General features: G+C 41.3%; 1 protein-coding gene and 1 long non-coding RNA gene across 22 annotated transcripts in view; one reads left to right on the plus strand and one right to left on the minus strand.

Annotated features, from left to right (window-relative positions):
* LOC142601077 (uncharacterized) overlaps positions 1-26,050 on the plus strand; it is a 102,860-nt gene that overhangs the window by 46,004 nt on the left and 30,806 nt on the right. For 2 of the 20 annotated variants that reach the window (XR_012834674.1, XR_012834662.1), the window contains exon 3: positions 4,502-7,247. The exons of 12 other annotated variants lie outside the window; for them this stretch is intronic. This is a non-coding gene — a long non-coding RNA (uncharacterized LOC142601077). 6 more of the 20 variants (XR_012834659.1, XR_012834670.1, XR_012834657.1 and 3 more) reach the window with 6 other exon arrangements.
* EPAS1 (endothelial PAS domain protein 1) overlaps positions 1-26,050 on the minus strand; it is a 79,571-nt gene that overhangs the window by 6,622 nt on the left and 46,899 nt on the right. For both annotated transcript variants that reach the window (XM_075749066.1, XM_075749067.1), the window contains exons 3-11: positions 19,002-19,153; positions 18,317-18,401; positions 17,696-17,814; positions 17,387-17,589; positions 8,370-8,476; positions 3,115-3,262; positions 2,148-2,356; positions 1,636-1,823; positions 634-744 (exon numbers count right to left, since the gene is read on the minus strand). In XM_075749066.1, coding sequence (XP_075605181.1) covers positions 634-744; positions 1,636-1,823; positions 2,148-2,356; positions 3,115-3,262; positions 8,370-8,476; positions 17,387-17,589; positions 17,696-17,814; positions 18,317-18,401; positions 19,002-19,153 — 1,322 coding nt within the window. The remainder of the gene's footprint in view (positions 1-633; positions 745-1,635; positions 1,824-2,147; positions 2,357-3,114; positions 3,263-8,369; positions 8,477-17,386; positions 17,590-17,695; positions 17,815-18,316; positions 18,402-19,001; positions 19,154-26,050) is intronic.

Genomic DNA, 26,050 nt, shown 5'->3' on the forward strand with positions numbered 1-26,050 from the left:
TAATGTTATAATAGTGGAGGATTGAGAGAGTTATTTATAGGGGGAATTTCCACACTTACACCCTGATTAGAATGCAGGAGACAGACTGATACTTTGTTACTTTATGTGCAAGTAATTGTCACATCTCTCTGAAGTCCTCCAAGAGGTAGGACAAGAGGAATATATCCAAAATGACAGTTTTAATTTTGTAGTTGAAGGAGGCATGTGCTATGAGGGGCATTCCTTTCTCACTTTGAGGTTTTTCAAGAATTAGTTTGTTTATATTGTGTTCTAGAAAGGATGTTTACTTGCTACTCATTAGGCCAGATTTAAAAAAAAAATAAATGCTGCCGCCTTATATTCCTCATCCAGTCTACAGAAGCTTCCACATTCTGAAAGCTCTCTGCTGCTTCTTAGCAGTGCCACCACAGTGACACCCTAAGGCACTTGCTTCAGAGAGTTAGGGATAGAAATTTACGCCCCAGCTTTTGAAAGTGTATATTTTTGTCAGTGTCGTGCATCAAAGTTTTGGTATAGGTGTGCAAACACAGCTTTACATGCATGTTAGTCTATCTGCACATACAGCATGCATCTGTACTACCTACTAGTAGGGACTGATTTTCATGGCTTTTGGAAGAGATATTAGTTCCTTACCTGGGAGTTGCACTGACTTTTTGATTCTGTGTCCATGGCAAAGAGTTTTTCAATCACTTCAATCTTAAGATCTTCATCCACAGAACTGTAATAATCTCCTGGGCTGCTTGGCTGCACAGAAATAAGAATTTGCTATAAGCAGCAAGACGACGACAGTATTGGCTTAGCATCATGCAGTTTATACTGTGCTATTCAGTAACAAATCTTTCCTATGATACCAGGCTGTATATATAGTGTCCTCAGAAGCCAAAACTGTCTGCTTCGATCATATGCTTTTCTCCAACACAAGATGACTTGTCACTACAAAGTTTGAGACCTATTCTGATTAACAAAGGCACCCAATACAGGAACCTAGTTGTCATCTCAGTTTAAATGTTTTTTTGGCAACTCAGACTAGCAACATGAGACGTACACTATTAAATACTTGTGTCAAGAAGGGAGACACTTAGCACTACCTCAGTGTCTTTATTAAAATTGGACACCCTCTAGTAAAGGCTGGCTAAGAGTGGCTCCAGCTCTTGGGGGCAATGCCCTGAAAGCACATTCATTCTTACAGTGAGGAACTCCATGGAGCTGCTCTCAAAAGCTTGAGCTGGGTAAAGTTTCTGCACTAGAGACTATCGCTTCTAGTTAACAAACAGAAAGAGGCCGTATGGGTCTGGGGCGATGTAGTGACCACACCGTTTTACATTGGCTTTTTATTTAAGGCTAACTCCATGAAAGGTGGTAGCACTTTCTTCTACTAGTTCTTTTATAGGTTATCATAATTACTGAGGGACAGCTGGGAGAAAATGAGGACTGCAATGTAAAGCTGGATGTAGTTCCCATTTGATGTTTTTGCTATTGATGCTTAAGATATACACCGTACAGGAGGGATATAGGTACACTGGGTCTTGTTAATACACAATGAGGTGGGACCGCTAACATGAAAACATCATCTACATATATTGATGGGACTGACATACAAAACATAACATGCATTTTTTTTAAAGCTCTTCTTACCGTGGAACAGCTACTGTTGCTGCTTGCACTTGGAGTACTGCTGCCAGGTGCAATCTGAGGCATTGTAAAGGATGGTATTGTCAGTGTTTCACCTTGAGCAGCACGGCTTTTCACTTCCACTGGCCATGCTTTGTTTGGTGTCAAAACAGCGCTGGTGAAGGCAGGGGCTTCCTCAAACTTCTGTGTCCCTGCATGGAGTTTTAACAATATTAATGGATGCTTTTAGGTTGTGCGGTGTTATGATATAATTGCAGCTATTCATTGAAAGTAAACACTGCTCCTAGTTGCCATGACAATAAGTTGGCATAGACTTAATGCATGTTGTTTAGTCAGCAAGAAAGCCTGATTCTGCTCTCATTCACAGAAATTTTCCACTGGTGTGAGCACGTGGGCTCTTATAGCCATTACTCCTGATTTGTACACACAGCAAACAGACCGTGTCAGTTAAGTTTCTAAATGTAGGCTCATATGTGGTTCTTTGTTGCACAAAAATTATTTATACAAATACTAACCAAAATCCAGGGAAATAATGGCATCGCCAGGTGTTGGTGCCAGCTGAGCAAGTTCCTCTGGTTCCTCCTTGAACTTAGTAAACAAGAAGTCGCTCTTCTCCGTGACAGGGATGCTGTTCTCATAGGCGGTGCTCATCGTCAGCAGGTGAGGCTTGAAGAGCGATTCCGTTTGGTCCATGGAGAACACAACATCATTCTTCTCAATTTCACTAACAAGAAAACAGGTTTTAGGTATTTTGCACTCTAAAAAAAAAAAGATGTGGGTAATGTAGGCAGTACAAATTCTCTAAAGCTAGGGCTCGTACAAGCGTTTTGGCCTCTCTCGGTTGCATGCCAGGCTCTCGACAGGCGAGGCACAGTTCCAGCGTTGCTGAGCACCACCATCTCGGATGACGCAGAGAGTGTGGTCAGGACTTCTGTGGGAATACTCGGGGCTTTGTTGCTCTGCTTTTTAAAGGGATGTAGTCGAGGCTATAAATGACCCAGACTATCACTCAAATAAGTATTTCCTATTTCAGCCGCATCTAGGACCAAAAATACTTGAGTTTTGCCAGACAGAGGCTAAACTCCTGATTCGCCCTGATTTTTGCGGCAGAAAACTGCTTCTCCTAGCAACATAAGACACAATTACTGCTTAATTTTATCTCTGTCACAGCATTAGAAAAACAAAACATATTAGCAGTTATGTTACACAACAAAATCTTCAGTGCAGGCTTTATACTCTGTTGTATCAGCGGAGCAGCCACTCTGCAGAAGAGAAAGGCTGTGGTGTATTTCAACAGCGCATATGGGAACGGGCATGCCACATTTTTCATCGATGTCTAACAGCAGTAAACAAGACTGAACAAACATGACTAAACTGATTTCAGAATAACACCACTGACTAAATAGACCCTTCAAAAGTTCCTCTGATTATTGCATTTCTTCCAGCACATGAATCCATATATGTCCCGTACAACTTACTTACCTCAGCACATAGTTGACGCAGACGATACACTGAGGCTGTAGGTTGCGCGTATTGTAAATCACCGTTCCTTGAGTTTCCAGCCATACGTATCCGCCATGCTTGGCAAGCATACGGTACTGGCCCGTCACTACTTGACCTTTTGTACACACTGAGAAAAGGGGGCAGAGAGATATAAATAATGCAGCAGGACAGGCACACAAAGTATGTAACACTTGTTTTAAATAAACCCGCTTCTGAGTTTTCATTATGCAAAACTACACTAAGACATTTGTTAGCAAGGATGGTTAACTTTGGGACAAGTTGGCCATTTGAAATATAAAATGGGCTCTTAATTTGAGGTCTCAGGATACCTGGCATTTCAGTTCTTTAGATGGTCTGAGTATCAGATCAGAGTGTGGGACATTTTTGCGTGTTTAATGTAAGATGCCCCACAAAATAATGCCTGCTGACTGCATGTTTCTTGAAAATCCCTGTTCTAGAAGTGTCTCAATTTAGGATTCCAAGTTGATCTGTAGAAAAATGAATTTATTTAGGTCAGATGATTTAAAAGCTATACTCAAAATCTCATGGTTTAAATCTATACCTATCTATTTTTTTATACCTCAACACCACAAATAAAGCGAAGGTGGCACTAGCACAGCATTGGTCTTAAGAGGCTGAAGAAGTAGTATCACCCTTAAAAAAGTATCAAAATTAAGAACAGTAAATTGGACTGTTTTGCCTAGGAGAAAAAAAAAAAAAAAGAAAAAAGCTGAACTACTGTATTACTCTGTCTGCTTGACCTGTGTTGTTTCTCTGCAATAGCTTGAAATTAGCAGCCTAGAAGTAACCAAGACCCATGTGACAAATCCACGTTTATTTAACTCAAAATGGTTTGGGGTTTTTTTTGAGCTGGCCTGAGTTTCTCAAGCAATAAACTGACAGTAGTACAACTTAGGTTTAAAGCTTCATCTAGATGTTTGAAGGGTGAAACCCTCCCCCCCTCCAATATTTCTTAATATTGGAAGAGAATGAGTTTCCAATATGGAGCTTTGGACTTCTGAGATGTAAAATTTTATGATGTCCTTCCTGTCTGTTGTAAATCCTTTCCTAAAAGCTATGAATATTGTCATGCAATTCACAGTTGTCAGTAGAGGAAAAATATTGTTGATCAATGGCAATAAAAGTAGGGCTGGAGTATGCAAGCAGTACGTGTACTAATAAAAGATTGTATTTGTAAGCAGTACGGTAAAGATCATCCGTGCTGATCCTGTGCTATCATAAACACTATGGAATGGTTTGATCCTAAATATTTATAACTTGTGCAGTAGTCACACTAAGGATAGCAAAAGTGGGAGCTGGCTCAACTAAACCTTTGACCACATTGGCAATCTTTCCTTTTCAACAGCTTCTACGCCTGAAGACAGTATGCCATCAAACTAATGCCCTAAAAATAAGGCAATTTGACTCAGTAAGGCTGGAAACGATTCTGCAGTCTTTGTACAGAAAAATCCCTTGTGAATGTGGCCGTTAACAGAAGCTATTTATTGCCAGTCTCTCCTACGTCGCCACCGTACAAATGTACAAATCCAGGCCTGTGAAATGCAACAACTGTTTTGCAGATAATTGTTGCTGTGTTTATCCTTCTGTCTCTGAAGTTTGTTTGTTTTCTTCCTAGGAGTACTTAATCATCCTTCATTTAATTTATTTAGACAAAGTAGAACATTACTTTTATTGATTAAATACTTCTGGTGGAACAAAATCAAAAGGCTTTCATTTCAAAGTGTTTTAGTGACTGGACTGTTCTGCTCTGCTTGTGAAACATAATTACACTGCTTCCTAATCATCAGCTCGTCAATAAGAGTCACAGTGTAGGCGCCTGTTACATTACAAAGAAGCTTTTTACTGCTTTAATCTTTTTTATTATTATTATTCAAAACATGTCATGTTCTGATATAATAAGGTACAGCAGAATCCCTCCGTGGGGTAATCTCATAAATTACTAATACACTCGTAACTACTGACTCTGTTATCACTGCTACATTTAAGGTTTTGCCTTCAGAGTGAGCTTCTCTTTTTTTTTTTTTTATTTAAGTATACATCACCCATATCTTTACGGAACTAGTAACATCTCAGTGAAATAGGCTCCAGTTATATTCCTTATCTTTGGGTGGAGAAAGGGGGAAGGCAGAGATGAATTTAACTGAACATAAAATTTGTTTTCTAATTGCCGAGAGACACTTGAGAACTATGATTCACTCGGAAGGCTTATCGAACTTCTGCTACGTACTACCAAGTGGCAGGTCCCAGATGGTGACATTCAGCTCTCCAGTAAAGGCAACAACAAAATTCTCATTGGCTTTCACAGCAACAAGACTAGACTCTAAATGGAAGTGATTATAGATTATTAATCGCTGAATTGGAAAACAGAGCTCTGCAGTCAATCTTTTGTGTACATTTATGTAACAAGACAGATTTTTAATCTTGCTTGCATAACACGTGAAAAACTGGGTATGCTAAATACTGCCAAACACATTCTAATCTTCCATTTGATGGTGACTAATTAAGACTTTCATACTCTATATGCAACTATACTTCCAGCCAAGAACACAAACACTATTGTGGCTTGCTTGAATGTGAGGTTGTTATTTCACCTCAAGAAAAAAAGCAACCAACTGCAATACAGTAAAACTACAATGAGCATGATTTATCACTAAATTAGAAGGAAGGAAAGGGAAGGACTTCTGCTTCTATCCAAGAAACTAATTTGAGGCTTTTCCTCCCTCTCTCTTCAAACTTCAGTCTCCTTCCTCTATTTCCTATGCGGCTTTACAATCCTAAATGGTTGGCACTGTCAGAATTGATGACTGTATTGTTGCATGAATATATACTCTATACATAGTGTATTTCTAATAAAAAATATTGTTTAATAAATACAAGTGTGCTGAACATTAATTTTGAGGTGGCTATTTCCATGTATAAATGAACATGGCCAGGAAGAACTACTAAGTTCTGCATAGCTACGTGCTAGGAAGAACTAATAAGTTGTGTATAAGGTATACACCCGCTTGGTTACCCTGTGCATTAGACAACATCTCAATGGCACACATTAGGAAACCTAGGGATTTCCTATTTGGAGGGCTTATGTGTGTTTTTTCAAGTCACAGCTTGCTGTCACTTTGCCTTTGTGGTTGTTCTCTGAGTTGATAAGGAGCCTGACTGTCCCAGAAGACATGGGAAATATTTATCTTAGAAAAACTAATGGGGTCAAATTTGCTGGTGATATAAACTGATGGTTCTGTTGTGGGCAACAGCATTTATCACAGCACAGACTTTGGTCCTGTGCTTCCAACAGTAAAGATCATCCATGCTGATCCAGTGCTATCATAAACACGATGGAACAGCTTGATCCTAAATATTTGTAACCTGTACAGAGCACAGTGCCTTGAGCACTTTTGCTGGTATAACTCATCCCTCTAGACTTTCCCTTACGTTCACTCTGCTTCTCAATCAGTCCTCATGCTCAACAGCAAAAGTTTGTAGGACATGGCCCTTTTCAGTAGGCTAAATGGCATCTAGACATGAACTCTGCAGTACACGAGGTGAGTTGAATTGCTAGTGAAGAGCAACCTCCATCAATGTGTGGTCAAGATGCGTACTAGAAACTCTCCAGAAATCTTTATATGAGCAAGTCCCAACTCAGTGGTCTCATTTAATTAACTAGACAGGGATAACTAACAAGGGCTTGCTCGCTCGCTCTCCTGCTACCAGACTGCCAGTTCTCATTTCATTCCCTCCCTGGTGTTGTCCCATTCTTAGAAATGCAGCACAATGATTCAAAAGCAACAGTGCAGCATACCCACTGATTTCACAGGATGACTCTCCATAGCCCAGCATAGGGTATGGACATCCTATCTATGAATATCACATGTTAAAAGGAAGAACACATTACCTAAGAAACAATTTTAACAAATACATTCCCAGACAACTCTGCAAGTACAGTGTGATTTTTTTTTTTTTATTTTTTTTTAAGCAGCTCTGGAAACAGGATGATTCATACCAACACTGTTTTATAGCACACAGCTTTAATCACTGCCAAACATTCTTTCAAATAACATTTCAACTCAAAGCTGTCCTGAGTCCTTGCCATTAGAGCTAACGCATATTCCCTTTTCCCCTTAAGGTCAGACAGTTATTCTTTGCTGCTCCTTTTCTCTGGGAAGTACAGAAATATTTTCTGTAAGTCTATTTGGTGGGCAATTCCCTACAGACATGATCTAAGTCATGGGCTTTTTCCTGAGGACAGAGACTTTGATCATAGTAACTACAAGGTGGTGGTGGTGGCGGGTGGGGGGGGGTTAGCTTGTGAACTCCAGTCTAGGAGCTTTGCTTTGTTTTTATAAAACGAGCAGCAGCAAACATTTTAGTGATGCATTGCTGAGAACTCTCCCATAACACTACTTCAGTGGCTGTAACAGCCAAGGGTGGGAAATGTCATTTGTAGGTTGGCACACCATGCTGTCTTCAGCCATAGCACCAACTCTAAGGACAGACACCAAAGATTTAAACCCAATAATGTTAAGACACCTTACATGAGAGAGAGCTAACTGTGTGGACTGCTGAAGAGAGTGAGCAGATCTTGGATCTGATCTCTGCTCACGGAATAGTTCAGGTACTTTACATTAAAAACAACTAAAACTGGCAGTTCACATAGGCATAAGAAAAACAAGACAAAGCTGTTCCTGGCAGTATATATTATTTGTATAATGAATATCCCTTTTAGAAAGTCTCCTTGCACATCTGTTTTGGGTGGGGAAGATAGTTGTTATTTAGTAGCAGAAGACAGACATCATTGAAAAATCACTGCAATAAGCTCTTCCTATTATGCTTTACAGTTGCTCTTCCTGCTGAGCCCAATGGCACTCCAGAAGGATGATACCACCACTAAACTCACTTCTCACCAGGCTAGTACTGCCTAACTCAGCTTTTCAAATTTTCAGCTGATTCTTGTATTAATCCCTTAGAGAGACGGTGCTTCTCCTCCCTACCATCCAAGTTTAGTTTTAATTACGACAAAAATCAGACCTTCCATAAGGATCAGCAGCAGGTTTTAGCTAGACAAGCACGGTAATCTGTAAGCTTTCTTGCAAAGCATAAATACTGTTCTCAGAGAATATCTGCAGACAAGGTATATTTGTATTTTCAACTACTTATTGAGGTACCCACAAGCTGTGCTTTATGTGCAAGCTACGAAGAAAAAGAAGAATGCGACTTACAGTTTTGGTGACTCTTGGTCATACTCTCAGAGTCCAAGGCATGGTAGAACTCGTATGCTGAACGGCCCAGCAGCTCCTCTGGATGGTATCCAATCAACTCTGTTATTCTTGATTGAGGAAAAACCAAATATTTAAAATCCAGGTCGCCTTAGTCTTATGTTTACATGTGCAGGGCAACTATCAATCAGCTCTAGTCCTTAGACTAACAGATTTAAAACCATAATATGAGAAATTTTGGACTTCCAAATACATTAGGAGCTGTAGAGGACTTCTGACCATGTTTTGAAATATTTCCTTGTTCAGAATAAACTGCCTTTTAATACTACTGGAATAAAAATTCTTAGGGATGTCATTACACGTGATGCAAATTTTCCCAGGCCTGTTGCACCGTATCTCTCATAGAAGGTCTCAACTGGAAAAGCATTGCTGACAAAGTTCTAATGCTGTCCACTACATGCAGAAACTCCCAACTACCATCATTCAAAATCAAATACACGTGAGGGTAGTAGTGGTTGGCACCATCAGGTTTAAAAGCATGTGTACATTTTAAAAAAAAAAACATTCATAAAAGGGTTAAATCACTACACTGGGTGTTGCATTTAATAAAATAAATATGCAAGGTGAGAAGTTAAGGGCAGTTAAAGGAAAAAAAAAATCAGCTCTTCTACTTAGTGTTTCTCAATTATATGAGAACTTCAGCATGTGGATTAGGTTACTTGGGTGACTAATCCACAAACTAAGTAGGACTTTACACAAAGAAAGCTATGATCTCAAAACCTAGACCTTTTTCAGAGCCTTTCTGAGTACTTGGGCAAGGCAGGATTTCTCACAAGTTCCTGAATAAGTGAAAATAGGTCATCAAACTGTGCAGATGATTTTCTCTAATGAGGGGGTGGAGGAAAAGGGTGGTTTTTTTCTCCTAAATTCAATTTGACATACCATCACACACAACTTTACAGGAAACACAGTAAAAATCATTCAAAAGCAAAGATATCATATCTTCTGGGAAAATAGGGAAACATTACTGTTTTCCAAGTCAAGGAGACTCTTTGATGCCTTTTCCTAGCTTTTAAACTGCAATAACAACCTGCAATGTAGCAGAGAGCAGTAGCAGAAACGACTACAAACTGACTGCTAAGCTGTCAGAAACCTTGAAAAGCCAGGAGGTCTGTGAGGAATGGCCACATCTTGCGGCACGTCACTGCCATCAGCGGTAGTGCCCAAGTTTTATGCCTCGTAACTAACTCCCTTGGAAAGGCTGTATCTGCCACCACCACATCTGATTAGTGGCGTTGCTACTTTGAAGAGAGACATCCTCAGGTTTGTGTACTCCTTGGAAGGACAGCCTTGGCCCAGCCCTCCAGACACAAGCATGTCTTTACAAGACAGACATGTAAATACTGTAAAACAAACAGAGCAAGAGCATGGCATTCATCTCCCAGATCCCCCTCCAGCAAGGAGGACACATAAGATGGAGCTATTTTGTGTACGGTTTGAACGCCAAGGCGTTGAGTCAGCTTTTCCCTGCCCCCACAGAACTGTATAGCTCATACCCCCGGGACACCTTGGTTTTGTCACTCTGAAAACTACTCTCTGTCCTAATTTCTATGGAACGAACCTGGGTTTATAATGGTTTAGCTGAGCAAAGACTGTAGTTGGTTTTATAGGGATCCCCCAAAGACTTATTCTTCTGTTTATGTTTACAGTTTTATTTATGCTTACAGTTAGACCCACCAAATTTCCCAAGGGGAAATTCTTGAATTGGGTTTCAAAGAGAGATGCTTCTTTGACTCTCTTCACTGACAAGCTTCTGAGCTTTTAAATTGCACCCCAGTCAAACCTGTAAGTTTTCTCTGAAACCACAAATGCATTTTCTTTTTTAACAAAAGCAGAAGTTCTCACAATGAATTGGTCATCAGAGCTGAACCATCAGGAGAAAACAACAAATACAGAAGGAGCCCTAATAAAAGTAAGGCTCCCAAAATACAGTCATTGCTTGCGTTTACACAGTCAGCTGGGAGACATTGGTCTAAGTGGCCAGAGGCTTTTGCCAGGACCAGTGTAAATATACAGTCTTTAAAAACAGAAACTATGGCCTTTGGTTATATAATGGCATACTATCATAAAACCATCCCGGTTAGTTTGGAGCTCATTACAAAGGGAAGGCTTTTAAAATTCAGGAAGTTGAGGATTTACTCTTAAACCAGTCATTGGGAGCTGAGGGCCAAGTGGGGGTTCAGCAGGGAGAAGGAAAAGGAAATAAAGATAATGGGGGGGAAAAAAAAGAAGCATCATGTATCCAGCGGCACCAATGCAAATCCAAAACCACATTACAGCCCTCACGGGTGTCAACAGTGGAACTGAGATAGCAAGCAAGCAGGCCGAGGGACTCTCAACTCTTACCATATAGAAATTGCAATCTCTACACCAAATCGTCTATTCCAATCCTCAGTTCCCCTCTCAAATTTCTCCTCACTGTTCATAACGAGCGCCCTCACTATAAAATTACTCTTCTTGTCATACCATGGCACAGAATGACTTGTGGTGTGACCCTGCCGTGACAATGTCAAATTTAATCAGATCTAATGTAATCTTGGATGACAGTTAGCAAGCGGTGGGTTGATATCTTTTTACTACAGCCATCTAAAAAATATACAGAAAGATAAAAATAAGATATCAAAGAATTACCCATAAACCCCACAACACTGGCCAAATTCTAACCCCATGCCTGGTAACTCTGAAATACCAATCAAGAGTAATTGTTTTAAAAGAATTTTGTTTGTTTTAATAAATTGCTAAACAGCCTCTATGCCCTTGTTAACTGATCTGTTAAACTGCTACCACTATTCAGATTCAGATGACACTATTACATTTCTCTTTAAATACTCCTGGGAGTGAAACTATTTTTAAAAAATTCATAGCATGTTTCTTTCTCCCATCCTAAAAAAACCCAAAACAAAACAAAACTGTCTGACAATGTTTCCTAGATACATTTTTAAATACCACTATTTCATAACAAACACCCTCTCTCCAAGAATTGTTAGCAGTATTGGGTTTGGGTGCATGAATTGGCAGAGCACATCCTCCTTTATTCCTCCTCTGGTCCTGCTGACTCTGAAAAGCTTAGAAAAAATCCCCCGGGCTGCAGCCAGTGCGGGGCTGGAAATCAGATTAGCCATTTCCATGCCGCATTACGCACCAGGTCCGAGGCAGGCAGGCATCCCTGTCTCCATCACACCCGTCCCGTGACTTTCCCGAGAAGACTGGCTGCAGCTGAGAGCCCGAACAGCACCTGGGCCAGGAGGCAGTGAGCGCTTCAGCAAAGGTCCCTCACTGACCTCACTCGAGCATCACTTTGAGGTTTGCCAGTGAGGTGCACTCTCCAATCTCTGCATGCTTTCCACGGGAGCCTCTTAGCAATACAAAATGCCAAGTGAATACACAAAGGACTAAGTGCAAAGGAAAAAGCATCCTGCGGAGCTATGAAGAGGAGGAGTACATAACTAAGAGAGTCACAGAAACGTGTATGCCCCGTGGGACCAAAGGGTCACTTACAAAACTGAGTCCAGAACACAAGGCTTCTACTTTTACTTAGACACCAGACAGAAAATTGCTCTTTGTGCAAGCTGCGGAATGACAAAATTGGAAAACAAACTGTATGGTGGTTTTGGATGGCATTCCTGCCATGGTAGGCTTTGTGTTTCCTTTGCATTTGTAAAAGCTAAATTGGTGCTAATTAGAAGGATAATAATAATTTTTTTTTTGAAGACAACAGGTGGGCTGAGAGGCTGTTTATTCTCCTGTTAACCACTCGTTTCTGAAAACACAAATACCTTTGGGGGAATCTTAATTTTGCCAGACTGGCACTGCAGTTTTCTGAGCTAAACTTGTCACCATGATCTACAGAGGTGAAAAATCTCAGAAAACACAGTAAAGAGGTGGGCGGGCAGTAGCCCTCCGCAGTACTGTATCTGTCCCAACTACTGCTACTTAAATGCTTTTTTGAACACTACAGTTTCTCTTAATATACCCATTTCTTGGGACGTGGAGTCAAGGCGGAGTTTTGTGCTTAGGGTACACAATGGAGAAACAAGTGATCTGAACCCTATTTCTAGATTTGTACGATTTTGCCCTGCATTATCTCTTTGAGGCATGGCAAAGCAAACAGAGCTCACTGCTTCAAAGGCTGCATCTCCTATGAGATGAGCTATTACAAGTGGTTTGATTTTTCTGAAAATTGTGCTTTTCTGTCTCTTTATAGGACCACAAAGCTTTTTATTGTATACCATTTCTTGAGTTAAAATAGTATCGTAAGAACCATCAGGACTGAGAAGTCAGACTCTCTGTGAAAGACTGCTGTAATGTTTACTGCTCATGAAAAAATAGCTGGGTGTATATTCGTCAGGCCGTGTGTGGACTGCGTGTGAGGGTGTGGATCTCTTCACAAAGTCTTTCTGTATTCAAACTGTTACCAAGTTATTGAAGTTAAATTGGTCTTGACGGGAACAAACAAACAAAGTTATACTTAAAGCAGAATGAGTTTAAAGAAAAAAAAAAAATAAGGTCCAACACAGCCACTATGCCTAGGGTAAAGCACTCTGCCAGCCTGCTAGAGGGTGGCATGGCAGTCCTGCCAAGTACCCACATTTCCTCTTTAAAATACTCATGGCTTCTTCTACTCTAAGCCAGGCCAATGAAAAAAACAAAATGCAAAATCCTGAAATCCTGGGACCCCTGTCCACTCCTCAGAGGAATGGCTGGCTTGCCCTGCTAGGCAAAAAGACTAGATGGGCACATGAAAAACTTCACCAGGACTCTGTCTCTCCTATTCATTTGGTCTATCTAAATCAAAGTTTCATTATTAACAAAAGAAGTTGGTCATGTTTTTTTCCTAAATATGACTGACATACACCAAAAGCCAGTTTTGCCAAATGCAGATCTTTGGCTTCAGATATCATCACTTGACTGTTGTCTCCATACTGCAGTTTCCCCCTAAGCAGGGATGGAGGACAGGAGGTACTTTCAAAAGCTTATTTGCATTCTTACCTAATTTAAAAATATTCCCCAAATATTGGCCAAATGGCAAACTGACTTAAACCATCATAAAAGGTCCTGTGCCTGCATATTTCTGTTTTACAAGGACCTAACTGGAAGCACCAGACAACTCAGTTTCCCCTCAGTTAGGCGCAGCCTGGATCCCACATGTACACTCATTAGGAGAAACCTAACTGGGACCAACACTATTGGCATTGCATCTTCCTGCACCATCCTATTCTGAATCACAACACAATCTCCATCGCTCCTTTTTCTTCTTCAACTCTTCCATTAAAATGTTCTGATCAAGAAAAAGCTAAAAAGAGTATAACTAATTGGATTTCTTGTAACCAGGAACACACAAATCCCCAAAGCAAGCCATGCCTTCAAAGTAATGGAGAACATATGCTTTTCAGTGTGCCAGTGCCAGGGAACTGGTTTGTGACGCAGCCTCCCGAGTTGCCGCCTGCGCATCTCGCCCCGTTCAGAATAGATTTGTTTCCTTATCCTTCTCTCCCCTCGCACATGCTACCCACAGTAATTACAGGCAAAGACCGCTTTCCCCTCTTCTCCCCTGCACCCCAGAGAGGTTGCAAGGATGAAGGTGAAAAGCCAACGCCACCTACGTTACCCTCTCTGCTTTCAAAACCCTGGTCCCCTCCAAGACACAGCATATGGTTTCCCTTTGTTACGCATAAGCCATGAGACTGCATGTGCTGGGGCACCTGAAGTAGTTTTAGGGTTTTCTACCAAATTCAGATACAGTTTTCACTTCTGTTTTGTGGATTTCTCCACAGCAGAAACATGCTGCCACTATTTCTATCCACCCATCGCCCCCGTGAAGATACGGCAAGCATCAGTTTTGCCACCAAGGTTACAAAAATGCCTTCGTACAAATACTTGCCTTGTATTTGTACCCTCACTGGAGATCTTCCCTGACACAAAACTATTGTGCAGCTGAACTAAATCCTCACTTGGATTATTGAATTGTACCACTGATCAGCATTTCCGTGTTACGGCTAAAATAATCCTTCCTGTAAACCACTTAGCCGAGTGGAGCAAAGGAACAGTTTTAAATCGCTCTCCAGGAATGGCTGAAGCAGGCATTTAACAGAACAACCTATTTTTGTTATATCTCGCAAACCTTTCTTTACAGGCTCATCGCCTTGCAAAAGCCATTTTAAGAATACAAACATATCCCACCTAACCACTGGCAAGTCATAGGCCCACATATATAAATTATTTTTGGAAGGCAAAATATATGGGCTAGTGTCTCACACATTTTAAATGAGGGATGACCAGTCTTGCCTGCTTCACATCGCATCTGTCCTGTACCCCTCTGAGGAAAGAACAAAAGAATCAAGGCACTTCATATCAGCCAACTAGTTTTTGTTACAAAGCGCTGAAAGGTAGTCAGCCTATATTTTGCGTGTTGCTTTGTGACAGACAGAGACCATGAGCTTTCCTAAGGAAATGACAGATGTGATCCTCATTTTCTGCAAGGAAAGTATCATATACAAGGGCAACTCTCTTTTGTACCCGCTTAAGATTCACATTGAAGGTGGATGCTTCCATTAGTAAGGTCCAGCACGGCTGCCATTCATTAAGGTAATTCCTCAGAAGCACCTCAGTTTCTTCCTTGGAGGAAACCTTCAGCTTCCTTAACTGAACGCTTCAAAAATAAAAACTTAATGCTCCCTGGAAGCAGACCTGTCCGCACCAGATGAACTGCTAAGGGGATGCTCGGATCGCTGCAGAAGCCTGCTAGAGGAGGCATGCTGCCCTCAATGATATCAGCCTTGAACTGGAAAGACACCATCTCTTACGGAGAAATGAGCTGTGTCTGCCCTGCTGTGTTGCTGCAGAAACGCCAGAGGACATTGAAAAGGGTTCAGGCATCTGACTGACACATGCTGCTTTTCCTCCTCCGCTCCTCAGCCTGGATTTACATTCTTGGCATAAGCTGCTCCTTCAATGCAATTTGTCTAGCAGCACCGAATTTGATAAGAACAGCTGAGTGTTTTGCATTTTTATGTGCCTAGTGATGTGTCGCCTGTTGGAGAGAAATCAACATCCCTCTGGGAGGGAAGCGAGAGCCAGGAGGATCTGCTGGGAAGAACCTGTAAGGTTTGTGAGATCTCTTCCTTCTCTGGCCTGGCTGGCTTTTACAGCTTTATTATAATCTCAATAAAAAATGAATGAAATATCCAACCAAAACTATCTAGTGAAAGACATGCTGTTTTCTTGCCTGCTTTTGAAGAAAAATCTCTGAAATCCCCTACAAATTAAATCCTCCAGAGGAAGCTGTTGTATTTCACTGCCATGTGAAAAGTTTTCCCTGTAAATCAACTCCTCCTATTTAAGACAGGGCATAATATGTCATTGTTTTTAAAATAAGCATGTGTATCTTTAATGGGACAGTATCAGTCCCTCTAATTCTCATTTATAATTGCTTATGCATTAAGTCTGGCAGAGACATGTGAATGCTGCAATACAGCAAAATCCTGTTACTCTCCTCCAGCCTGCCACTGAATGGCCCCAGTAATTCAGAGGTACGTTGCTATTAATAATGAGTCACTACCATATTGTTGCTTTCCCCCGGCAGCAAAATCCTACTGATATCTCAATATTTTAATCCTGAAAGTATTGACAAGAAAAAGAAAAGAAAAAAAAAAAGTAAGAAAAAAAAAGAAAAAAGAAAAAAAGTCTGGTTTATTGCGGTTACATCAGAGGACATTTCTAGTTAGAGCACACTTGCTGCTATATTCTCAGAGAGGTCAGAAGAAGGTCAGTCACAAGTTTCACCCTTGTAATCTTGCTTTCATCCACAGCTGCTAACACTGCTAGTTTACATGGTTGCTTCATCACATTGTTTAAAATCATAATCTTGCTAAGAACAAGTTTTAAAAATCCCTTGACGGATGAAAAAAATAACCAAGATCTCAATCCTGTGAGTTTTTGTGTAAGATGTGAGCATACATATAATCCCGCTGATAACCTTACAGACCTCAGTGGTCGCTAGCATCTCTGAATTTCAGGAGATCAGTTTCATTAGACAGAAAACTTCATATTAAATTCAAAGATGATCTCACAAACTTAAAAATCCCAAAAAAACCCACCAAACCCACAGCAGTACAGACAGGACTTTCTGGGGAAACGGGGAACAGGAGGACACTTCATGGGAAGGGATCTGCAGCTCGCTCACACACAGGGAAGATGGTTGCTACAATATGTAGACAGGGAGAAGAGGTAGATGGCATGAAATGCCATGGAGATCCCATGGATTTTCCCTGAGGAAATCAGGCAGGTGGAGACTAGGGGGATCTACATTTTTTTTCCCCTCAAGAGGGAGGTGTGGGGAGTGGAGGACACAGCCCTTTTTTGCTTGACCCCAGATCTTCCCCTCTCCTTCATTTTGCCACTAAAAAGGAGCAGATAGATAACCAGCAAAAGTTGTTTGCTTTTCATTGAGCAAGAGGCTGCAACTCCATTTCAGAGCTGCAGATGCTCTGGATGCCTTAGCAATTCTTAGTTAATCTAGAGCATAGATAGCACAGTATTTTCCAGCTAACCAGTAATAGCATCCTGGGCCAAACCAACTGTAAGACAGTCCTTGACTAAGGTCCATAAAGCACGTTGTTTGAGACATTCTCTAAAAAACAAGAACAGAAATCCTGGGTACTCTTCAAGTTGTTAAAAGCCAAGAAACTAATGCTTATGGATCTAAGTTGCCTCATCTTCTGACAGTGAACTTGAATTCCTCCTCAGTAGAAGGAGGAAATGCAGCAGGAGTACTATTTTGCCTAAACTGAGATTTGAGATGGATTCAGTGAGCCACTGGATGGCTGTCTTGGTAACAGACTGTACCTTCTTCTAGTCCTTGCCTACCAGGTCCACACAGGAGGACACTGGAAGGACTGCTTGTTTTGTTCCAGAAGATAGAAACACCTTTCCTATGGAAAGGAAAAATCAGTGGAGTTTACCTGTCGTCACAGTAGGTAAATTTCATGTCCATGCTATGGCGACTCAGGAAGGTCTTGCTGTCCAGGGGGATATCGATGTTCGAAGGATGCTGAATAGGCTCACACATTATTATAAGGCAGGTGGGAAGAGGCTCTTTGTACCCACACAGAGTGTGAGGAGGGCAAGCGTTATACACTTTAACTTGCCCAGTGCAGTGCAAAACCTGAAATAATAATTTTTGAATGAGAAGCAAACTTAAAATGTACTTTCTCTACATGCCAAATTGTCTTTTAAAATCAAAACCACTTATTGTGGCTCAAATATAGTACCTTCCATGTGGCAGACTTGAGGTTAACGGTTCTGCCTCTGTTGGTAACGGTGCATTTCATCCTCATGAAAAAGTCACGTTCAGTTGACATCTCTTTGCTCTTCTTTCCAAAGCCTGGACCTGTGTAAGAACAACGGCAAATGAGCTTTCTTAGTTTTGCTTCTTTATTTCTTCTACTTATAAGCATGACGGATTCAATAGAAATAACAGACCAATTCTCAGATAATTTACCTGCAGAGACCATCAAAGATGCATGGACCATTGAAGAGCAGTTTGTAGAGCTCAGACCTAAAACTTTAAGTGGAACTTAAATAGGACTTTATGCATTTAAATCTATGTTTTAGCTCGTAGCACATAAATCTTTGCAAAGCATTGCAAGTGAAAATATTATGCCTGTCTTAACTTGATGAAAGGAAAACACTAAACAAACAGTTCTTAGTGCTATCATATTTAAGCAATATTTGGCAAAACAAAACAAATCCGCAAATCACTGAATAACAATAAATGATTAGTCTAGGAATTAAAATTCCCTTTACCATTCCTAACAGATCTCTACTGCTACCCAATTATTTCATTTGATTATTTAAAAAACAAACAGTAACTTTTGTATTTTCATTCCTACCATTTTTCAGACTCAGATTCTCCCGAATTTCTTCGTGGTCACATGGATGAGTGAAGTCAAAAATGCTGTGTCCAGTTAATTCCACCTGTGCAGAAGAACTATAGTTAGCCAAATAAAAGCAACTGATAGTATTTATCTGTTTTTAAATACCACCTATTCAGATGAAACCAGTCACCAGAACCAAGTGCATTGACAGGATGCTCACAGACACATATTGTGACCATCTCTTTGTTTACCCTATGCATAACTTTCCATTTTCTCCCCAGAACAATTCCCTATCTTTGGATTGGCACAGTGCAGTTAACAGTCCACACCACCAGTTATTTTCAACACAGAAGGAGAAACCCCTCAATCCACAAAGCAGAAAAGGGGGGACCCAAAGTGCAGCTCTATCCCCTCTGTCCCATAGTCTAAGGCACAAGTTGAATAAAAAAATGTCCGTTCTCGCCACAGTAATATCTAGGAATACAAGTTTGCAGTCACCAAAGACACTGCAACTTTGATAGAAAGGGAGAGGGAAAAACCCGCTGTTGTCTGGTGTGCAGAGTACCTGCCTGAGAAATAAAAGACGTTTTATTTCCAGTATTTTTTGCAATAACACGCTGCTGTTTTTCTGCATTTAGGCATTGGACTCGTTTCTAGGAATTGTATTACAAAGACAGGAAAGTGTTAGTGAACAAGTTACCTGGGTAAGACCCATGTATTTGTTGACATTCTCTGACAAAAAGATCATGTCTCCATCCTGTGTCACCACGGCAATAAATCCCTCCAAAGCTTTCAGGTACAAGTTGTCCATCTGCTGGTCTGCCTCTAGTTCATTCTCGTTGTCAGCACATACTGAGAAAAAAAGGGGAAAAAAAGCATGTAAAGTCTTCAGCACTCTTTTTCAGCCTTTTTCAATGCAAGCACATCTAGTTACAAGGCAACAAAATATTTTTCTGTTGTTAGAACTTCCTTTCCACAAACCTCTTCTGGTGGGGCCTTCTGAACAGCGTATGAAAGGGATCTCCTTATCACTAGGAAAGGCAGGAGATATTTTTCTAAACTTCTTGGCAAATGCAATAGACCTTGTATTCACCTTTAGTGTGTTTCTGCAAGACACGTTTTCAGTACATAACACCTGGATACCTAGACATTGAACCGCATCTTCTTCATGCACATTCTTTTGGCCACATGCAACCTCTGTATCTCCTAACAGACACAAGGTACAGGGGAAATCTTACAGAAGGTAAGTAAATTCGTGCATTCCTAACAAAAGGCTTTTCCATCAGGTCAGGTTTTCTAAGAAGTTAAAATACTGTTCCTACAAAGCGTGCCTAACAGACCTCTCCATTCTGAACACTACCTTTTAGCAGAAAAAGTAGAAAACTGCTACCTTAAAGCTCTTTTAGGGGAATCCCTCTTTCATCCCGTAAATCTCAGTATTCCTGGGAAACAGATCCATCTCACTGATACCTGCTTTTTCATCTGCAGACATCAGAACTCCCTACACGCCACTCTACCAAACTCTGACAAGCTTTGCCACCCAGCTACGCTTCTCCTGTCCTGCAAGGAAAAGAGCCTCAGACCCCACTTACACCCCATATGTTTGCCTAGGCAGATCCATGAACCCAGTGCATCTTATCCCATTTTTGGGAAAGCCATGTCACTGTTGTGCTGAAATCTAAGGCCATGCTAGAATATTTATTAAAGCTTTTTTTTTTTCTTTTTTGGTTATGAGTTTTCCCCGTTGCTTTTTGGCTGTGCTGTAGAGACAATTGATGGCACTGCGATGCTGTCGTCATGTGTGTTCCACATCATCTCCTGCGACAGCTGTAAGCAGGCACAGCTACAGCCAAGGAGGGAGGGGGAGACACTGCTCCTCCTAATGCCAGTCACCCAAGTGTCCACTCAGCACTGTTGCCTTCCCTTCTACACTTTTAAGCATGTTTCACCTCTGTGAATAAGCTGCCTGCAGGAGATGATTTGTAGATGACTAGTATTGAAAAACTTCTGTGTAGGAGCTGACCCATTAATTTCTTGATATGTTTTACGTGAAACTTCTGGGATTATTTTTTTCAAGAAACTATTTACAGATATCGCATCTGGTCCGTGTACCTCAGACATGCTGTGGTAAGCTTATCTTTACAGTTCTGTCAGCCTGCACATTTGTGATCAGTCATTGCAAATATGTGTAGTGGTAAGGCTCTGAATTCAAACACCAACCCCCATCCTTATTGTGTCAGAAAAAAGAATAACCACTCCAACCATACACTGCTGAAGATACAAGGCCATGGGCAAGGCCCATCTTAATCAAAGGTGCTCCATAGCCCAAGGCAGCACGGATGATGTGAGAGGAGCTGCAGCAATGCTGTTCCTGGTGGGACAGGAGTGCTCCAGGCTGGGCCCGCCGCTGATTTTGCTGACCGGAGGCTCCAGTCATAATTGCATCAGCCTTATTCACAAGAAGAGTGAGACTTTTAAATGAATTTCTTGGAGTTGTTGTTCTTTGTTGGTTTAATGTTGTGATATCAACATACAGTTTTTGTTCTCTAGTACACATACTGTTATCACATAAGAAGAGTTTAATTTTTGTTCTTTTCCTCCCTGAAAAAGTACATTCATCATTTCCTTCATGTTTCTTGTCAAAATACTCATTTTGGAAGAAATCTAGAAGCAGAAATGGGGTATTGCTTTGTAAACATTATTAGAAGTGGTTTGGGTTTGATTTTTTTTTTTTTTTTTGATAGGGAAGAGGCTGAGCCGAACTAATGCAGTTTGTCTTTGAAGTATAAATGAGTTATGGTTAAAGGACGAGTTTGATCTATATACCTCCTGCAACTGCATCTGCTAGTGCCTAAGGATGGACAGCGAGCAAACGCAGAGCCCTCTAAGCTGCTGTTTGGAACAGATGAGTAGTGACAAAAATGATGCTGGTTGCTGCTTCTACATCCTCCTCCTGCTTCTCAACATCCCTCCCTGGCAGCAGCCCACTACCCATCGTGCAAACAAGGGAACAAAGGGACTTGGCCCCAGAGCCACTGGGAGCACTTGGTTTATCATGCTTTGCTTCTCAGAGGAATCGTTTGGTAGCAGGGGAGACAAGATGCTCTCTGGGGATGGCTCGCACAGGCTGGGGATTTATCACTTTGTGTGCCTGCACCGCAATTCTAACTACGCACGCAGGGGATGGTTCCTCCTCAGCACAAAGCAACTGACTTCAGGAAATTACCTCAGGGTTAGCATTTAAAATACAGAAAATACACAATAATATATTTGAATAGTATGCACTTTGACCATAATGACATTTAGGGAAGAAAAAAAAAAAAAAAAGGTAAGTGACCATCTGCTCCCAAGCTTGTTTCTGCTGCGTAAAGAATGTCAAGGGTCTTTTTTTACTTTTCCGGAAGCAAACAAATGGTTTATTCAGCAGGGATCATGGCTATGGCCCAAGACAATCAGCCAAGTGTGGGTTCAGAGAAAAAACTGACTTTTCAGCTCTAACCCCAGACCCTCCTTTCCATTTTTTTCCCCAGCTCATTAAGTTTGCATTAACAAAACATGACCATTCAAAGGCAGGAAGGCTATTCAAAGCATTTGTATTCTTAAATACCTCCAACAGTGAAAGACAAACACTTTACTTGTATTATCAGATGATTAAGTTTGCTTTTCCATGTATATAAATTATATTACTTATACAAACACACACAGAGGACATAGGATCACTCACATCAGGGCTGCAGGTTCAAACCCTTAACGTCCTAGCTGAGCCCAGCACTTAAAGATATAGTCAGCTATAAAGCACGCAGTTACAGGGGTTTGTGGGATCAGAGTTCAACTTTTCTTATTAAAATTACCTTCGTCCAGCTGGAGACATCTGTGATGTGGGCTGGGAGGATGGAGAGAAGAGAGTTTGTGCTGCTGTTCACCCCCTGTCACACAAACCAAAAGCGCAACCAAGGTGTTTTGCAGACACCCTCCAGCTTCCCTGGTGAATCAATAAACCCCACTGCATCCCCTCCTTCCACCTTAGCAGCCCCGGCCGCAGCAGACACAGGATTCTTGTAGAACTTAATAGGGCATGCTCAGGTTTCAAAGACGGAGCAGCTCTATCAAGGAAACTGTAGGCACTATGAGGCAAATAAAGGTAGGTGACAAGTACCTCCAGGGACCACTGTGCCGCTGCCCGTCTATTCCTTGCCTGTCCCCCATGACCATCCCCCAGCAGCTGCCCAGGGAAGCCCAGGCACTGGGGGATGCACCAAAGGCGCTCAGGTCTTCTGGTGTGTCCAGGTTCTTTGTGGTGGTTGCAAACACACAGTCCCAGAAGGCATCATCTGGGCTAAACCCCTGAGGCATATTAACTACCCGAAGATCCTTAGTCCGCAGCAAAGACATGCCGGGCATCACTGTGGCGGCCCTAGTATTCCCTGTATCAGGTAACTTACTATAATTATAGTAATATAAATAACAAATAAGTCCCTCATATGGCTGTGGTTACAGCATTACAGCTTATTCCCTTTCTCCTGTGAAAATCACCAGCTACTAATACACAGAGGATATACACACATTAGGAGACCGATACATCAGAAGCAATTCAGTTACTGCCACTAGCAAAACTCCGTTTTGCTTTAGAAAGAATCTATTTTGCAGAAAGAAAACAAATAAAGCCATTGCTACTGCAAGCCGCTCCCAGAAATCCCTAACGTCTTTCTCTTTCGCATAAGAAATTTCAGCTTCAGATGGAAAACATTTGAGAAAGCTGGGACCAAACTAGGAGGTTAGCATGAGGAGGTGGGGCAGAACTTGCTTTCCAGCAGGTCTGAGGTCACTTTCTCCAGGTAGCGGCACCCCACGTAGACTTGCCAGAATTTTCCAGGTCTTAAAGAAAGGTAACCATGGACTCAGTTTACCCCAAATTTTAGGTAGAGGTTTTGCTGTCAGCATTGCTTTTCAAAATAGCTGCTAACTAAATTTTGAAATAAGGATTCATTTCTTATTTTTTCCTGCAATTTTTTCCATCTCTACTAATGGGAGTATCTCAGTTCAGGCACCATGACAGTATGCCAGGGAGACTGGACTGCAAATATGCTAGTCTAACTATAAATTAACAGCACATTCAGCAGAATGAAGTACTGTAATATTATTGTTCATATAATAGTTACCTTTATGGATCCCAGCCAAGACAGTGCTCTTGTAGCACTGGGAAGCCTACAAAGGAGGGAGAATCCCTGTCCAGCTGAGATCGAGAGATCTTGAAACACGTCAGAGAGCCACAGAAAAGTGCAATGGTCTCCCTGGGGCGACTGTCAGAGCTACAGCAGAACCAGGAACAGAGCAACTGTGTCCCATGTCCCAGTTTGATGGGTCATCACCCACTGTTCATATTGCCCCAAGGCAGTATTTCTTGGTTTGTATCAAGTTATGATACAGTACTTTTCAGTCCATGTCTCAATCTTCATCAAATTTTGATAAATATTTTTAATCAGGTCTATTTTGAAAAATTTTCTAAGCACCAGAGTAGAACTTATTCATCCACAAGAAACTTTGAACTGTAATGGCAAATGCTTATTGCAGTGTTTATGATAACCTTTTATGCTAAAAATAGCTCTTGTAAACAAGCTTTGATTAATTCCCACTGCCAGGATGTGCACTGTTCCCAAGTTTAAGAACACTTTTTCCGTAGATGCTTGCTCATTTCCTTCAGTCCAACCTCTTGGAACGAGTCTGAAGGCTCAAAAATCAAGCTCTCCTTACAAGAAATAACTGCTCAGGTATAAACAATCTCCTAGCAAACTGCCTATACTCCTCCCTCTCAACACCTTTGATCTGACTCAAAGGGGCCTTTTTGTTCAGTTCAGAGGTAGAGAGTGATAAAAAGGGTTTTTACTGGAGGTCACATCATCACCTCCATAGAATTTTGATGGCTTTGTCTCTAATCCTGGATCCTACAAGTACCAGAAAGTTGCTTGGATATTGCACATAACAGACACAAGGCTATAGCTGTCTCTCCCGAAGAGGGTTGTAAAAACCGCCCGACACTGGTAGGCAGAAGTTAGGGAAGATCTAACAGCAGCTCCATCCTGCATCAGAGAGAGCAGCTTTGAGACAGGCTTGTCTGATTCCTGGTTTCTTGTTTTGCATCAAAGGAAAATGACGGATTTTTTTTTTCCTTTTTGTTTTTTTCATCGTGACAGGGCAGTACATCCTGTTCAAGGGGATATTTTCAATGTGTTCAATAAAAGCTTTCAATTTAGATACATCAAGAAAAAAGCTACTCTTAAACTTGAAGCTTCCTGAAGGGCTCTTATCTCCAAGTGCACAAGCAACTTTGATAAAGAAAACCACTTATATTGGTGGTGTTTTGATTGCAGAGTTTGTATCTAGCCAAATTGTTCAGATGCTGCTCCCAGGAAGCTATATGCAGCCAGCGGCGTTGAATGGCGAGACACAGCACCCCATCAGACCAGGCTTCCCGAGCCCCATGGGACCTCCTGGTGCATCTTCCCAGAAAAGGGACGTCACTTCAGGCAGCTGAAGCACTCAGCACCCGGCTCCACTCTCATTCCTAGCAGCACGGTTGGCACAAAACTATTTTTCCAATTTAATAAAAGCAAACAAGTAGACATGCTATTTTTAAAGCACTGTTTTATGCCACAATGGTCTGAGATTAGATGCAGCTTGTCCAGACATTCAAAAACAATGCCCACATCACTTCTCCCCACAGTTTGTCCTCTCCCCTGAAAGCCCAGAGAAAAGCTATTTTTTCCCTTCTGCTCCCTGCTGGTTTTCCGGCTCTGTTGTCTCCCTCCCTTGAAACAACTTCACACTGGCTTCCTCGTGGCCTCCCTTCTCCCAAACAACTTCCCGTCTGCTTCCCTGTTCCCTCCCCATTTCTGCTGCTGTCTGCCTGCCCAGGAGCAACTCCCATCCAGTTTCCTTTGCTGGACCTCTGCACAGAACAGACACCCAGGTGACCACGCAATTGGGATGGGATTAAAGAAAGCTGATAAAATTGTGTTTGCCTGATTAGCCTGACTAAAAAGTCTGTAGTCCTGGCACCCAGAAACTCACTGGTACCAAAGAGTTCTGGTTCTGGTTCCTGTAATGCCTATTATCCTGTAATAACTTAAAATTATTGGCACCGCAAGCTACTGCCTATACAGGCTTCCTAAAGTGGATTCTCTTCCTCACATTCAGACAAAAAGAGACCGAGGCAGCCTTAGCAACTATCACAATGTTAGCTGTTAACCAAGACAGCCGTTCTTTAGCAAAAGGCAGTTATTTCTCTTTTGCCATCTATTAATCCCCCAAAAGCATTAGGCTAATTTACTAGCGATATTAAAGAATAATAGGGGAGAAGTACTGCTATCCATTTTTCTGGCTGTACTAAAGGACATAAGATCCCAAATCCAAAAGGTTCACTACCGATAAGCATCAAACAGTCTATTTTCAGCAGCAACTTCATGGGATCAAAACCTTTACTTGAATTGAACAAAGATCAGTTCTAAATTTATCCCCAAACATTTGAATGTGACGATGGCAAAAATGTATTATGCCAACAGAATTAGGAGACATCTTGAAAGATATTTAAGATTATCATAATTAAATGATATTTCTACTTAGCATTCCAATTATACCGTGTACTGTTCTGTGCACAACATGGAAACAGTATTATAAAGCTATTGTTTCAGTTTGCTTCCTGTGATACTAATCTCAATCAGGCCGTCAGACGAACAGCCTGCATTTCTAAAT

The sequence above is a fragment of the Balearica regulorum genome, chromosome 3 (assembly GCF_011004875.1).
Source record: "Balearica regulorum gibbericeps isolate bBalReg1 chromosome 3, bBalReg1.pri, whole genome shotgun sequence".
NCBI lineage: Eukaryota > Metazoa > Chordata > Aves > Gruiformes > Gruidae > Balearica > Balearica regulorum.